This window comes from Gopherus evgoodei, chromosome 5 (genome assembly GCF_007399415.2).
Source record: "Gopherus evgoodei ecotype Sinaloan lineage chromosome 5, rGopEvg1_v1.p, whole genome shotgun sequence".
In the NCBI taxonomy this organism is placed as follows: Eukaryota; Metazoa; Chordata; order Testudines; family Testudinidae; genus Gopherus; species Gopherus evgoodei.
The window spans coordinates 19,591,556-19,606,955 of NC_044326.1; the positions used below are offsets into that span (position 1 = coordinate 19,591,556).

At 37.7% G+C, this 15,400-nt stretch overlaps 1 protein-coding gene across 10 annotated transcripts in view; it reads right to left on the minus strand.

The window, feature by feature from the left end:
* Positions 1 to 15,400, minus strand: part of ZFYVE28 (zinc finger FYVE-type containing 28) — a 291,376-nt gene that overhangs the window by 50,964 nt on the left and 225,012 nt on the right. For 5 of the 10 annotated variants that reach the window (XM_030563864.1, XM_030563865.1, XM_030563863.1 and 2 more), the window contains one exon: positions 9,963 to 11,309. In XM_030563864.1, coding sequence (XP_030419724.1) covers positions 9,963 to 11,309 — 1,347 coding nt within the window. Of the gene's footprint in view, positions 1 to 1,299; positions 5,271 to 7,669; positions 8,412 to 9,962; positions 11,310 to 15,400 lie in introns of those variants that run through there. The other 5 variants (XR_004000571.1, XR_004000572.1, XM_030563867.1 and 2 more) reach the window with 5 other exon arrangements.

Sequence of the window (15,400 nt, forward strand, 5' to 3'; positions counted from 1 at the left end):
AAACTCAGATATTGTCTGTTATCTCACTTTTTATTTCTGTAAAGTGTTTGAGGATATACATTGTATGAAAGATTCCATTAAAGTTAAAGATAGTGTAATATATCAAAGGTGGGTTTAACTATTAGAAAAAAATAATGTATACACATTTTTAAAAGTGTCTCACTTCTCTGTGCCATTATAAAGTGAAAATGTCTACCAGAAATGGTAGTATTTCTTTTTGATTGATTATTTAGATTGTAAGCTCTTCATGACAAGAAACTCTGTGTTTGTACAGGGCCTTGTGCAATGGAACTTCAATAATTATGGAGGCCTTTACAAACAATTTCCTGATGTTACAATAACTAACTGACAGAGAAAACATCTTTCTTCACTTTTTGGAGACTTCATTTTCTCGCTGCAATTTCTGTTATATTAACACTGTAACCTTATGTTTGATAAAACCTACTTAACGTGCATGAAATCAAGATTCCTCTTTATATGGTTCACTTCTGTTCTCATTAGCACACCCTTAGAGACCCACTCAGGAGTTCCAGGGATACTGTGGGATCCTAAGGTCAATTGACCTGCATTTCCTGCCTCTTGTTTCCTGTAGTCAACTAGTTCTCGCTAGCTGCATGTGTTCATTAGCACAGTTATATGTAGAAGATGCATGCATGGACAGGCATATTTCACAATAGGTGTTAGCGTAATCAGTATTGGAAAAACAAAACATTAATCCTTCCCATCATCCACCCACGCCTTATATGAATTCTGCTCTTTTTTACTGCTTCTTTTTCTTAGTAATGAAAAGAGATGCCACACCAATTTGGGCCTTGCTAGGTTTGTGGGACTCCTTGCTAAACCCAAAATAGTAGGTGAAAGGTGCATAAAACTTCATCTCAACCTATATGAACACACCAGATAAAATTGTTTATGAAATTATGGATCAGAGCCAAAATGACCAGTGCATTTAAAATGAAAGAACCAATGAGGGTTTTCAAAGTTTCAAATAAGGTTACAGAATTGTTTTAGCAACACAAAGTTAAGATGGAAGGAAATATGTCTATATGGGACCAGTAGATATTTGTTTTGATGGAACACAATTTCCACCTCTTCTTGGCCATTACATTTCTGGGGAGCACTTGAGAACTAGCTTATGCATGAGGATAATAAAAATGCAAGGCAGTGAGCCTATACATACAGGGAACATTAGCTATTACAACTCTCATGCTGGTTGCCAACTGGGACCTGAGATCAAATCTCATCCAGTGGTTAGGACACTAGCCTAGGACTTGAGAAACCAGAGTTCAATTCCCTGCTCTAGGAGACTTCCTGTGTGACCACCCAGGACAATACTTTGTGCCTCAGTTCCCCATCTGCAAAATGGGGATAAAAGTACTTCCCTACATGACAGGGGATGCACAAGGATGAACACATGAAAAGACTGTGAAGCACTCAGATACTATGGTGATGGGGCCCATATAGATCTTAGATTGACAGATTTACCATCAGGATTCTATTTTCCACATCTTGAAAATTGTTCTGACCAGACTAAACGAGGAGAAGGAGCCCAATAATACCACATTTTCCATAGCTGTGTCCTCAACAACTCCTGGGATGTACATCTAAAATTTATTGTATTCCTCTGAAGTATATTAATTTTCTATCCTATCCTGTTCCTCCTACCTCTTTTATTAGAATGTTTTTCTTTTTTTTTAAAGAAGAATCCAATTTAGTCAGCCAGGACATATCTGTTTTTGGCAACACATCCGTGACCAAAAAGGCAATCTCAAAAACACAAAACCTGAATACTTGATTCTGGCTAATAAAGATTGCTTACTATGTGCTGTGTCTGTGATAATTACTGTTCACTTGCTGGAAAATTAATGAGAGAAAATAAATAAATAAATAAATTATATAGCCCAAAGGTCGGACAATGGTGATGTCACTCTTATTAGTGCTTTCCCATGATGTGATACAAGTAGACATGTTAACAGTATTGGTTCAGATGCAGTTTTGAACATGTGAACAATTTTTGAGGGTCTGGCTATTTTCTGCAACAAAACAATTGTGTATTTGATGCTTGTTTTCATTAGTTTTAACAATTTTTGGCCAGTTTCCACTCCATTCCTTGGGACGTGCATCCAGTATTTTAGGTTTCATTTAATAATTTATTATTATTTCATTATCTATGAAATATCAGCTACTTTTACATTCTAAGTGTACATCGTCAACAAGCTAACTCTTTCAAATCTCGTGTCAACTATATTAAACTTAATCAGATGAATGGCTTTTAAAGCTTAGGGTTTTTTAACCAGATTTTTTTTATTATAGTGAAAACTGAGATTTAGTAGAGGTTGCTTTTGCTGATAAATGGCTTGCTGGTACAATACACTGACATTTTCATTTCACCCCAAGGTTGAATTATAACTGAAGTAACATTCTTAGTTACTGTGTAGAATCATGATGTTCAATGTGTGAAGTCAAACATTGTAATATCTAATTTGAACCTAGTGCTGTGAAACATCTTGCAGAAAAGATTCAGGGCCAAATTCAGTCTTGGTTGTACTTACTTATGAAAAAGGCAGGTCTACGCTATAGGGCTGCGGCGACATAAGTTACGCAACTCCAGCTCTGTGAATAATGGAGCTCGAGTCAACGTACCTTAGGTCGACTTACTGTGGTGCCTACATTGAGCTGAGTCTCCTGTTAACTTACCTTATGCCTCTCATGCCGGTGGAGTACCGGAGTCAACGAGAGAGCAATCGGTGGTCGATTTAGTGGGTCTTCATGAGATCCACTAAATCGACCCCCGATGGATTGATCGCTGTGCGTCGATCCCCTGGTAGGTGGAGACAAGCCCAAAGTCTGAACTTGACCTACCATATAGATGCAGGATTCTATAATACAAACAAATGATTGTAAGAGGAACAGAGAAATTTCAATGGGGTGTTCAACAGAAGGCTAGGGAATCACTAAAGAAAAGCTCACCCATGTTGACAGTAGAGGTTATTTTCCCAATCAACTACTCTTTCCCTAATAACTATATTGACAGGAGACACTTTCCCTACTCTTAGATGGCTGGGTTAATGATTAGAATGATTACAAACTGGCTATAGAGACAAGTTTTCATTTAAATACAGTTTATCAACACATAGCTGCATTTCATTCATGGGAAAGGCATCTTGCTATCATATGAACACAAGGAACAATTTCCTTAAATCCAACAGCCAGTAGAAGTTACATTTTAAAACCAAATTAATCAGAATCCCTGATTTCTATTCATTTATACAGGTACAAATGACTATAGCATATTTACATTTTTGTCAAAAGCCAACAATTAAATACAAGACTAAGGCTGTTTTACTGAAAACCTCCATTTACTTCACAGTTTACATATGACTAAATGTTGTAACGAATTACTTGTAAGAAAAAAAAATACCAAAATAGAAAGCTAGCATTGTAGGTGAAACAACTGTTCATCTTTTTATGAAGAGTTCTGAACAAGATATTGGGGAATGGAGCTTTAAAAACTCATAACTGCACAGCTGTAAGGCTAAGAAATTACAGCAACAAGAAGTGGAACAACTTGAGTGCCAGGCTGGGGAAGGTTAAATTAAGAATCTTAATGTAGGGTTGCAGTCAGTAATTAGGGACAGCACAAAGATATGCTTTGCATAGGCAATTTGCCCAGAATGTATCATCCGTTCTACTTGGGGAAAATCACTCTGCTCATTAAACTTCTGCTAACCAAATTCGAACAGCATGAACATCCAACTACAACAGCTAATGAAAGATACACTATTACAGCTTATAGAAAATGAGAGGAAATAATAGCAATGTTTTTCTCACTACTAAGCACAGCTCAGTTCTTATGTATACTATGAAAAACAGCTATACATGAGAAGTCTTATTACTGCACACACTCTAAATACTTGCAATTAATTAATGAAAAAAGGAATTCTGGTGAAAATTCTGCATTTTAAGTTAGACAGAATAGACCTGGAAGAAAAAGTAGAATAAAATGTCAATAAAAAGATAACAGAATGGCACACGCATATGAAACCTAAAATGGAAAAAAGCTAGCAATGCATAACAAAATGGAACAAATTATCAAAACCTTATTTGACATATGGAAGAATAACCCAGCTTTTCAAAGATTCTTCAGACTCCAAAACTAAAAAATTTCTTTCATCATGTATACCTCTTCATACAGGGGAGTATTGTGATAGTCAGACTCAGCATTTTACTCATTCTGCCTTATTCACAGTTTGAAAAACATGAAATACAGATCTAAACATTCCTTCTTTAGTGAATCTCATGCTTTTCTTCCCTTACAACATTTTTTTGTTGCATAATTCTATTATAGTCTTTTGACTTATTGTTTATATGCTATTCTGCAGCTATTCTGCTATTTCTTCCCTCAGGGGTTTCTACTTTGTGTGACAAAACAGCTTGTACTTCATATTTGCTGTCTTTGCTTCAAATCACAGGTTCACCAGATCTTTACAAGCACTACAGTTATATCTGCACAATACTAATACTGCTGCCTGTGAATCATTTAATGTTGTGCATGTTTCATTTCCTCAACATACTTACAGGGAAATAGGGAAAAAGAGAGAAGTATATGTCAGACTGGAAGTTAAGGACTATCTGCTGTTACCTACAAAAAAACAAAGTAAACACATGTCAAAAAGACAAATCTGATTATGTACAACAGAAGAATTTTTAATGGTATATCAAATGTGATTGAATGATGACTTACCAATCAACTCTGCTGGATCAAGAAGTTCAGAGTAGCTGGTTTAGCTGGGTATTTGCAAAATAAATGTGTGTGGTAAGGTCCTATGTTACCTGGACACGCTAAATACAATAATCCTGGTTGGATCAGAGAAAGCATATATATAAATGATGTTATATTCTTTACTATTACCATAGACCTCACTAAATGAAGACGCTCATGCTACCATTCATTTATGTGCACATCTGATAGCTATTTGATTGAGCCAGGGCATAGAAACTTCTCTTTTCTTTTAGTTGATTTTCAATGACTGAAAAGTAAATATACTTATCAATCTGATGAATTAACATTTGCTGTGGTTCTCCCATGCTTATTAAATTGCTTACTGTTCTAGCTAAAGAATCTATCATTCTGAAAATAATCCAGTGTCTCAAACACTTCACTCACTGTTAAGGTAACATTCACAAGCACGTCATAGGAAGCCGTTATAGAGAGGTCCAAGATGACATTCCTCTTTTAAAAGAACCATTAAATATCAATGATTAGTTACCTGGGAAACAAAGAGTAAGAGGAGACTGATGATATTCCTTCTTGTACCTCAGCTGGCATGACAAATAATGCACATAGCCAAGAACCAAACCCAATGGTAGATATTTACATATCTGTGAGTACTTATGTATGCAGTGGTGTAGCTGTGTTGGTCCCAGGATATTAGAGATATAAGGTGGGTGAGGTAATATCTTATTGAACCAACTATTGGACTATTTATGTGATAATCTAAATGAATGAGAATCTCATATGTTTGGATATTCCTAAACTACGTCTGCTCCTAACAAAAGTGTGTGCATGTGTGAAGACGGAGTAGTTGTTTGCTATCAATAACAATGGTATGCAATGAGTAAGTACACTCTCTTATGGTCTTATAATCGGAAGGTTGAGATAGCTAAATTTAATCAATTAATGTTAGTAAGCTAGTCCTGGATAGCATTTGCTCTGTACTCTCTGGTTTATCATGGACCTTTGACAGTTGTTGCTCTTCTTCTCCATATGCCTGCACAAAGTGTAGGCCTGTGTAAAATATTGTGTTTTTTCTCATTCCTTCTCTACTAGTATGAGACTTCAATCAATGCTCCTTGCAGATACAGTATTTTGGGGTTTTTTTTGCAGAAATGTCCAAATGCCACTTAATATCTTTTATGCACATCTCACCCAAAAAGCAGTCAAATTGTTCATTTGTGGCTTTGTAACAGATATTTCAGCAGTGTGCAGCAGTACTGTCTAGACACTAGAATTAAAGGTAATATTAAACATTTTTAAACACGATTATAATCCCAAGGATTGTATTCCTTCATTTGACTATCCAAAAGGATAAAATTAGTCAGTTTGTAAAAAAGATTCAGGCCAGGAGTCACAGAAATTCACTGAATATTTCTGTTGCGTGGCTCTAAAAGTGGTCATAAAATCCAAGAAAATATTTACAAGCCTAAAATCATACTTATTTCATAATAATAAAATGGATAATGTTAAACTCTATCTGGGAAGGATATTATAAGCAAGGAATGTGATTTGTTTGTAAGAGGGATTACTAGCATGTATGTACAGCAGCGCACACTGCTAGTTTGAAGTAGCTGAGATGCACAGTAAATGTTTTAAAATGTAGAAAAGTGATTTACCAGTGTCAGAAAACAACAAAATATGGACATATGTAGTGATTACATTTCCCAAGTCTGGCTCTGATAGCAGAGGCCACAGAAACAGTGCTAGCAATTAGAACAAGAATATTTACCAGTTAATTATATCAGAGATACCTGACTGGAACTGTTGGGTTAGTTGCTCACAATGCATGAATAGCAGGTGGCAGCACCTATTATAGTATATCAAAATATTATGGCACAGAGGACCCTAAGTTCCATTTTTTCTGTTTTCACTATTAGTATTATTACATTTATTATTGGTATTTCTACTGGTATCATTCTTATTTAATACTTTTATTTCCATAACTTTTGTACTGTGAGGTAGTGCCTAGGAGGTCCCAGTCAGGGATCGGAGCACCACTGTGTTACCCTAAGCACTGTACACAACAACATTAGATGAAGCTTCCAGAAGCTTCCAGAGCACTCACAAATAGAAAGGGACATAAAACAGGAGAACCATTAGAAAACAGTAATATTTATAGCAGGGGTCGGTAACCTTTCAGCAGTGGCGTGCCGAGACTTCATGTATACACTCTAATTTAAGGCTTTGCATGCCGGTAAAACATTTTAACGTTTTTTAGAAGGTCTCTCTACAAGTCTATAATATATAACCAAACTACTGTTATATGTAAAGTAAACAAGGTTTTCATATGTTTCAGAAGCTTTATTTAAAATTAAATTAAAATGCAGATCTTATTAGTTTAGTGTGATCCTTGCCCTTGCTTTTCCTTGCTGAGTTTTCCAATGACTGGTGGCACGTACTTGGATACTTTAAGCTGCACACAGGCTTCTGAGTGATCAGTTGTTAACTGGCTGGAACCCCAGATAGGCAGTTGAGGTGAGTGAAGCTGGCGGCTGGTAGGGCTGAGTAGGGCCAGAGGCCTAGACCCTGTCTGGCAGTGGGCCTGCGCTGAAACTCCAACCAGAAGCAAGGTGAGTGGGGCTGCAGCAGGGACCCCAGCTGGCAAGGGGCCAGCAGCCGGAACCCCAGAGTGGCAGTGGGCTGAGCGGGTCAGCCCACCCAGCTCTGGGGTTTCGGTGGTGGGCTGAGCATCTCTGCCTGCCCCTACTCTGCAGTTTCAGCCGCTGGCTCCTGCCAGCCGGGGTCTCAGCCCACTGCCAGCCTGGGGTTCCTTCCCCAAGGCCAGCAGCAGGTGCTGAGTGGGACCAGCGGTGGGACCCCGGCTGTCAAGGGGCCAGCAGCAGGAACCCCAGAATGGCAGTGGACTGAGCGGCTCAGCCCACCCCGCGTGCCATCAAAAATTGGCTCACGTGCCACCTTTGGCACGTGTGCCGTAGGTTGCTGACCCCTGAGTTATAGTTACATTAGAACAAAGGGGCATCTGAAGCCAGAACTCGGAATAAAAGAAAGACAGGATGTATGGAGGACATTTTACTCCCCTAAAATGATACGGAGTTAACTTCTAGTGTCTGCTGAACTTATGTTTGCACTTCTCCATGCTATGCATTCACCAATGTTCTGCAAGACTGCAGTGCTTTAACATGGAACAGTACTACTGCCATCAGCTTCATGAAAACCGTATAGGAGGGCACATTAGTAAAGATGCATATAGCTAATACAATTATTCATGTCCTTCAGATTCGGAAGATTCAGATTCCTTTTCTTCAAGAGCTTCTGAAAGTTTCTACTACAGTGCAAGTCAGAATAAAATGTCATGCTAGGAAAAATTCCCAATAAGTAGTAGCTCACTGTGCACTTTGAATCTCATTCTGCACCACTGAGCTGTATTTTGATTTACTCTGGCAAATATCTCTTTCCAGACACAATAGCATAGAAATGTACTCCTGCAACCTCTTCTGAGTGTGTCACAGCAAAAATTTTAGAAATCAGCAGCAAGACTGACTCGGAATTCTTGGTACAATTGAAAGTAGCACTTCTGCCTTGCACTCACATTATGTGAACAACAACTAACCCAACAGTTCCAGACTGGTGTCTGCAAGCCTGCACAAGTGTTGAGAGTCTGCAAGGTCCCTCCCTATAATAAAAAATAAACAGGAAATTCTCATTTCCTTGAACAAGTTTTAAACATAAAATTGTCATTGATGGAATGAGGAGTGTTCTTTATTGGTCTGAGAACTTAACTGGGAGCTGGAAGATGCCAAATGCCAATCTTAGTGATATGTATTCACTAAGTAGCCTTAACTAAATCATTTAACTGTTCCACTTTGGTTTCCCACTACCATTTGCAAAATTACGATAATAACGTTTGCTTACCTTGGGGATTAGCTAGTGTCCTTAAACACTCCGAAGATGAAAAAAGCCAATGATGTCAAATGCCATAATGATTAAAAAGTAATTGGTTAGAACTTTTCAAAAAGAAACTTTTTTTGTTGAAAAAAGTCTCTCCTCACCTCCCTCCTCCGCAGAAACAAAATATCTTTTCTGCAGGAAAAACTGGTGACATTAACATTTTTTCCATTTTCCACATAAAATATTCATGACTTTTGGAATTAAAAAACCTAACTGAAAACAGTTTATTTTTTTATTTATCAAAAACTGAGTGTTTGGGCAAACAAATATAATTTATCACAGTGCCTGGTTTTCAGCAAACAAAAATTGTAAATAGCCATTTCTAAAGGTTTTGATAATATTCTCAACAACATTTTGAAAGAACAAAAAATATTGAAAAAATAAAAAGGGTTCTGTTTCGTTCACTTTTAAATGAAAACAAATTTGAATTTTTTGAGAAACTACTTTGTATTTTTTGACCAGCTCTACTAGTAAGTTAAATAACAGAGAAGAGTAAAATATCAAAATCTGTATTTCTACCCATGGTATAAGTTATTACTACCAGTTTTGCCAAGGTAGCGCTACTATGTTATGTAACAATGTAGAAAGGGTCACACACTGTGTACAATAATGTATCATGTTAAATCAGGGGTTCTCAAAACGGGGGTTGGGTCGCGAGATTATTACCTGGGGGGTCGTGAGCTGTCAGCCTCCACCCAAAACCCCGCTTCACCTCCAGCATTTAGAATAGTGTTAAATATTTTAAAACGGGTTTTTAATTTATAAGGGGGGGTCACCCTCCAAGGCTTGCTGTATGAAAGGGGTCACTACTACAGAAGTTTGAGAACCAAATGTGTTAAATGTAATTTCAAACATATCACAAAACAGAATTATGTTAAACTTTAAATAAAATTAAAATAGATTGCATTCTTACGGGACAATTCTTTGTTAAGCTAAACAGGTTAGATGCTATTTAATGAATGTATTTTATAGCTCAGGGGACAATATAAAGACCTGAGATTAAAAAGAGTTTCAAACAGTTGCTGAAAATGCCTTCCATGGTTGGCACATAAAACAAAACTGATAGTACAGTAAAAAGTATTTTTAAAAGTAATAAAACAATTTTTTCCTTTATAATCAATAATTCCTTGGCCTTTAATATTTTATTATTTTAAAAATCAGCTAACATGATGTGCGCCCTCCTGGCTAAGGGAAGCATAGTATAAATCACTATGTTACAATTAGGTATTTTGTATGCAAGTCCAGAGACAATAAAATCATTGGAAGATGCTCTTACCTTGAACTAGCTCTTGATTTAATGTCATCCTTTGCCATACTTTCTTCATTGTTCTCTGATTGCTTCTGACTTGGCTGCCTTCTTTTCTCCCATTTCTTTTGCTGATTTGAGATTTCCACCTCTACTTGTGATCCATTTTCTGCTCCCAGCTGTGAACCTGAGGAATGTGCCAGGCACTTAGAGGAGTTAGACAGTTTCTGTTCTTCTCTGCCAGAATCTCTTTCTGCTAGCAAAGCAGGAGACGTTTCAGTTTTTAATGCCTCCTGTGCAGAGACTGCACTATCCAGTTTATCTATATGGTCCTTTTCTTTAGATTTTACTAAACTATAAGAAGCATTTATAACTTTTCCTGGGGAATGTCTGGTCTTTAAACCAACAATATTATCCTCCCTACTGTCTTCACAGCTGCCACAACACACACAGGAATTAATGAGACAATTTGTGGCAGCTATGCTGAGTTTATGGGATTCATTCTCCTCTTCATCAGCTAAAGAATCAGAAGACCCAGGAACACAACTGATAGCTATTTCTGGTGTTACTGGGGATTCTGAAGTAGCGGGAGATTTGGGATTAAATATTACAGTAGCAGATATCTTCATTCCACCTGTCCTATGGGCTATCATTTCTGCTGTCTCTGCATCAGCATATGTATCCCAGCCACTGAGGTATAACTGTGAATCAGGACCTTCTAAACAACTGCACGAATTTTGAATTGAGATACAAGTCATCTGTTTGCCATCTTCAATATTGTTATTATTGCTTAAATCGCTTTCTACCTCTCTTAAAAGTAAAGTCTCTTCTGTTTGATGACCATTGTCATACACTAGAGGTTCCCTGTGCTGCACGCTCTGCTTTGAATTGTGGCAAGGGTTATTCACCCATGCAAATGTGTCATTGACTGAATCCAACCCAGCAAGAGCTTCTCCTGCTCCATCCAGATCATCCATAAAAAACACTCTCTCCTCTTCGTCAATTAAGTTGTCAAGATGTTGTCTGTTAGGCGAGGTCTCTGTGCTGGAGCCATTTCTTATGCCAGGTCTGTGTGCTGGAGACTGGCAGACACTTGGTGGGGAAAGCAGGGAAGACATCTCATCTCCAACCCTGTGGACCATCCTATTCAGCTGCTCCAATTCCTGTGCATCATACTGCATAGAGCAGGCTAACTCAGCTTCTGTGTTTTCAGCTTTTGCTGAAAGCTCCTCAGCAGGCAAAGTTGCAGCTAAGGCAGTTGTACTGACAGTGGGCACTTCAGGATCTGTTCTGACAGGAAAATCCACATCCTGGGATATGCAGAGGTTACGTTCCAGGGTGTGCAGCTCATCATCAGTTAAGGTCTGAAGCAGATCCCTACAAAGCGACAAATTGAGACATTATGTTGCAGTTTGTACTCATAAAGGGTGACTGCATTACAGATCTTACTAGTAGCTTTCTCTGTCTGAAAAGAAATCCACATGCAGAATTTGGAAACAGACACAGAAAAGTACTAGCTAGCACTTGGAGCTGGAAAATTCTAAGTGCATTGTAAATTCTAATTCAGAGTATGTGTGTTCTCCTGCACTTGAACCCGGGACTATGCTGGGAAACACAGAATAAAATATTCTCTTCTTTCTGCAAAAAAACAAACATTTAGTCATCTGGGGCTCAAAAATAATGTTTCACATTTTAAATATATTACTAGCTTGAATTAAAACCACACATACTGTAATTTGGTTAGGACACTGACACCTTCCTGAGAACTAGTCAGTGAAGGTTATTGCACTCAAGAGTACAGTTAAAATTTCCCAAGTTATTACGTGGGCAGAAACAAAGAATGTATTAAAACATCAATGTCCCCTTTGCAGTGCTGATGTATTGGAAATCTCAGACTGTAATTGAGAATATAGTTTAAATTACAAAACCTGTTTTGATGAAGACCTAATGTGTTCTTAGACTTTACACAATAATATATTTCTAGGTAGGTTACTACGAGCATTTTCCTTCTGGTTCCCATTACTAATACATCAATAGTTAATAGTTGAGAAATTGACAGAGGACAAAGGATTGGAGATTTCCCATCTTTTCTTTCCACCTCCTCTTAGTGTTTCTTTGCATTGTGATAATTTCATTTATTCCTTGACATTGTTTAATCAGCTGAAATACTATTTAAAAGTTCATGAGGAGAAAAATATTTACTGACATTACTCTTTTTAGTTCTGCAAGTAATATTGTTATTGAGCACATGATTAATCTACATTAAAGAAAAAGCTTTCTTAGAAAAAAAATATGCAACTTTCTGATGAACTGAGCTGAAAAAAGAGCAGTTGCAGATATGACTAAACTTAGGAAGACAATATGAATAAGTTAATATCTTTTACTTAGAAATATCTTCTATTGAACCACCTTCTGCTGGTGAAAGAGACAAGCTTTCAATCTTACACAGAGCTCTTCTTCAGATCTGGCCCGCAATATTGGGACACCATTGCAGAGTTACTTCCATACCCACTTATAAATCATGTTTTTACTTACATTTAACATTTTCCATATCCAAATGATAAATGAAGAAAAGTTAAGAGCCACACTTATTTTGTAAACACAAAGCTGTGTTATTTGAAGAATCCTGAGGCATAACTGGAATGGAATAATATACTACCGTTGTCTGATATTTGGCAGGACAGCAATGACAAACTGAATCTATCAATAGGGCAATTTCCTTTTCAATATATTACTCATCAGACCCTCTATTTTTTCCTTCTTTCTTCTACTAAGTGATAATTACTTTCAGGGGTCAAATACCCCATTTGCGAGTACAGGATATCAGACCTTTAAGGAAACAAGGCTAGCGTGATCTAACTGATCCACCATCAGGTGCTGTTTAAGGCATGATTCAAAGTCCACTGAAGTAAATGGGAATCTTTCCATTGACTTCACTTGACTTTGTATTAAGTCCTGAAAGCACGGTGGCACTCATAGCCTTATTGGATGCTCAAGGATTTAACATTACCTTGACAGTTTTGTACTTTACTTTAATTACAAGATAACAGCTCTCAACTTCACATCTTAAAACCTGATTTACATTCTTACTAATATCCAGGTGCTGAAATGGAAACACTATATTAAAAAAAAAGGTCATCTTTGGGATTGATACTTTAACACAAAAATTGCCCATTGCATTAGCTTTGAAAAAGACAAAAGATTTCCTTGTGGCATAAATCTGTACATGTGATTTTTAGGGGCAGCACAATCATGTGGCTAGAGCACAGGAAAGGGAGTGAGCCACTCCTAATATGCTTAGAGATCATTGGATGGCAGGTACTACGTAAGTGCAAAGTGCCATTATGATTATGTGCATTATATCCACGTAGACAATGGTGTATGTTGCATCTATCTTATTTTAAGTATGAGGTATGTGGGATGTAAAATATGTGGGTGAAAGTAAGATAGTGGTTTGAAACTTCAGGACTCTGAGGACCCACTGGGTTGCTTGGAGCAGAGGGAGGACAACTGTGGAAAGGAGACTTGCCAGCTGGAAGTGATTTTGTCGGGGCTGGGTAAAATTGCCAAGAAAGGTCTCTCCAGATTCCACAGATTGGTCCATCAGGAATGATAAAGATTCAGGCTTATGAGAAGGTAGCACACTGGAAGAACATCTTACTCTGTAGAGTATGAAAAAGAAACTGAAATGGGGCTTGAAAAGGACAGAGGGCACTGCCAGGTGATCAGTACCAGAGTTAATTGTAAACAATATATTACAAGTTCTGTAATTCAGTTGGTATTGGTGCTGTGGTGAATTGGAATTTCTACAATGGCCTTTGAAGGGAGGGACTGCTCCACAAACCTAGTCCTTTTAGCAAGGGAGCAGAGGGTAGTGTGCCCTGGGTCATAGGAAACCTGGGGTTGTGAGTATCCACATATCAAAACTCCATAAAGAGAGAGATTGTAGTCCAAAAAGTCACTGAAGGCAAAAAATAAACATCTCTTGGATCCATATTTATTTTCAATCAATGACTTCCATATCAAATTTACTACGTTAACGGTCAAACAAGATTTTTAGGACTGCCACCACAGCAACATGAGCATATTATCTGAAAATAAGTCACGTTATATCTGAGTCATACATCACCAGATATCACACAACATAAACTGTAGAATCAAAATGTAGCTGGCAGCTTAGATGATAATAATTGAGGGAGAATAAAAGACAGCATATGCTCTTCTGCAGCTCTGCTGACTGTACAGCGTTAACAGTAATAAAATACAGATTTTTTAAAATCAGTAAACCTAAGAAGCTATGACTCAGAATAAACACTTGGACACAGCCACGTCCAGTCACCAGGTGCCATTTTTGAATTCACTTTTATAGCCATAATCACAATATCTGGATTGTGTCCTCCACCTTACACCCACTTCCCCATTTTCTCTGGCAGATTTGTTTTTATTCCACAGTGCTTATTCTTGTTCTGCATAAATCATTCCATGTGAATCTTGAAGTTTAATGTTTGTTTGGCAATTTATTCAGTTGTAAATTTGTTAGAAAAGGTACCATGCAATCGCTCTAGGGCTAATTATCCTCCATAGTTGAAAATCAGTCTTGTTACCATGATGGATTATAAAATTTCAAAAATTGTAAGTTTACAAGTCCGTCTGATAGCTAAATATTATACAAAGATTGATTCATATGGTGTTAGTGTTGGTGATGAATTGGGGGTTCTGTCTGTACCACTTCTGAATCGTGAATGATTTTATGAAATTGTATGATGAAATTACTGCAGCATGGAAAGTAAGTGTGTGTGTGTGTGTCCACCATGAATTAGCAGGGTTGTCAACCTCTGACTATGAATGCCACTGAAAATGACATAGGATCAGAGGCTAAAATAGGGAAGAACAAGTTAAAAATTATAGCATGTTATGAACACCAAAGTTATGAACTGACCAGTGAACCATACACCTCATTTGGAACCGGAAATACACAATCAAGCAGCAGCAGAGGGCAAATATAGTTCCAATCTATAAAAAGGTGAATAAGGGCAACCTGGGAAATTACAGACCAGTCAGTTTAACTTCAGTACCCAGAAAGATAATAGAGCAAATAATTAAGCAATCAATTTGCAGACACCTAGAAAATACTAAAATGATAAGTAATAGCATGGATTTGTCAAGAACAAATCATGTCAAACCAACCTAATTGCTTTCTTTGACAGGGTAACAAGCCTTGTGGCTGGGGAGAAGAAGTGGATGTAGTATATCTTGACTTTAGTAAGGCTTTTGATACGATCTCACATGACCTTCTTGTAGCAGGGCAGTTACCCCGCTCTGGTGGAAAAAGGATAGGCTGACTGGGGAAGCAGCCACAACTGGGGCCAAACACAAATCAGGCCACACCTGGCCGTTACAAGGGCTCAGGGAGGAGCTGGGTCAGTCTCTCTCCAGCCTTGGAGGGAGAAGGGCCTAGCTGCCTGAGA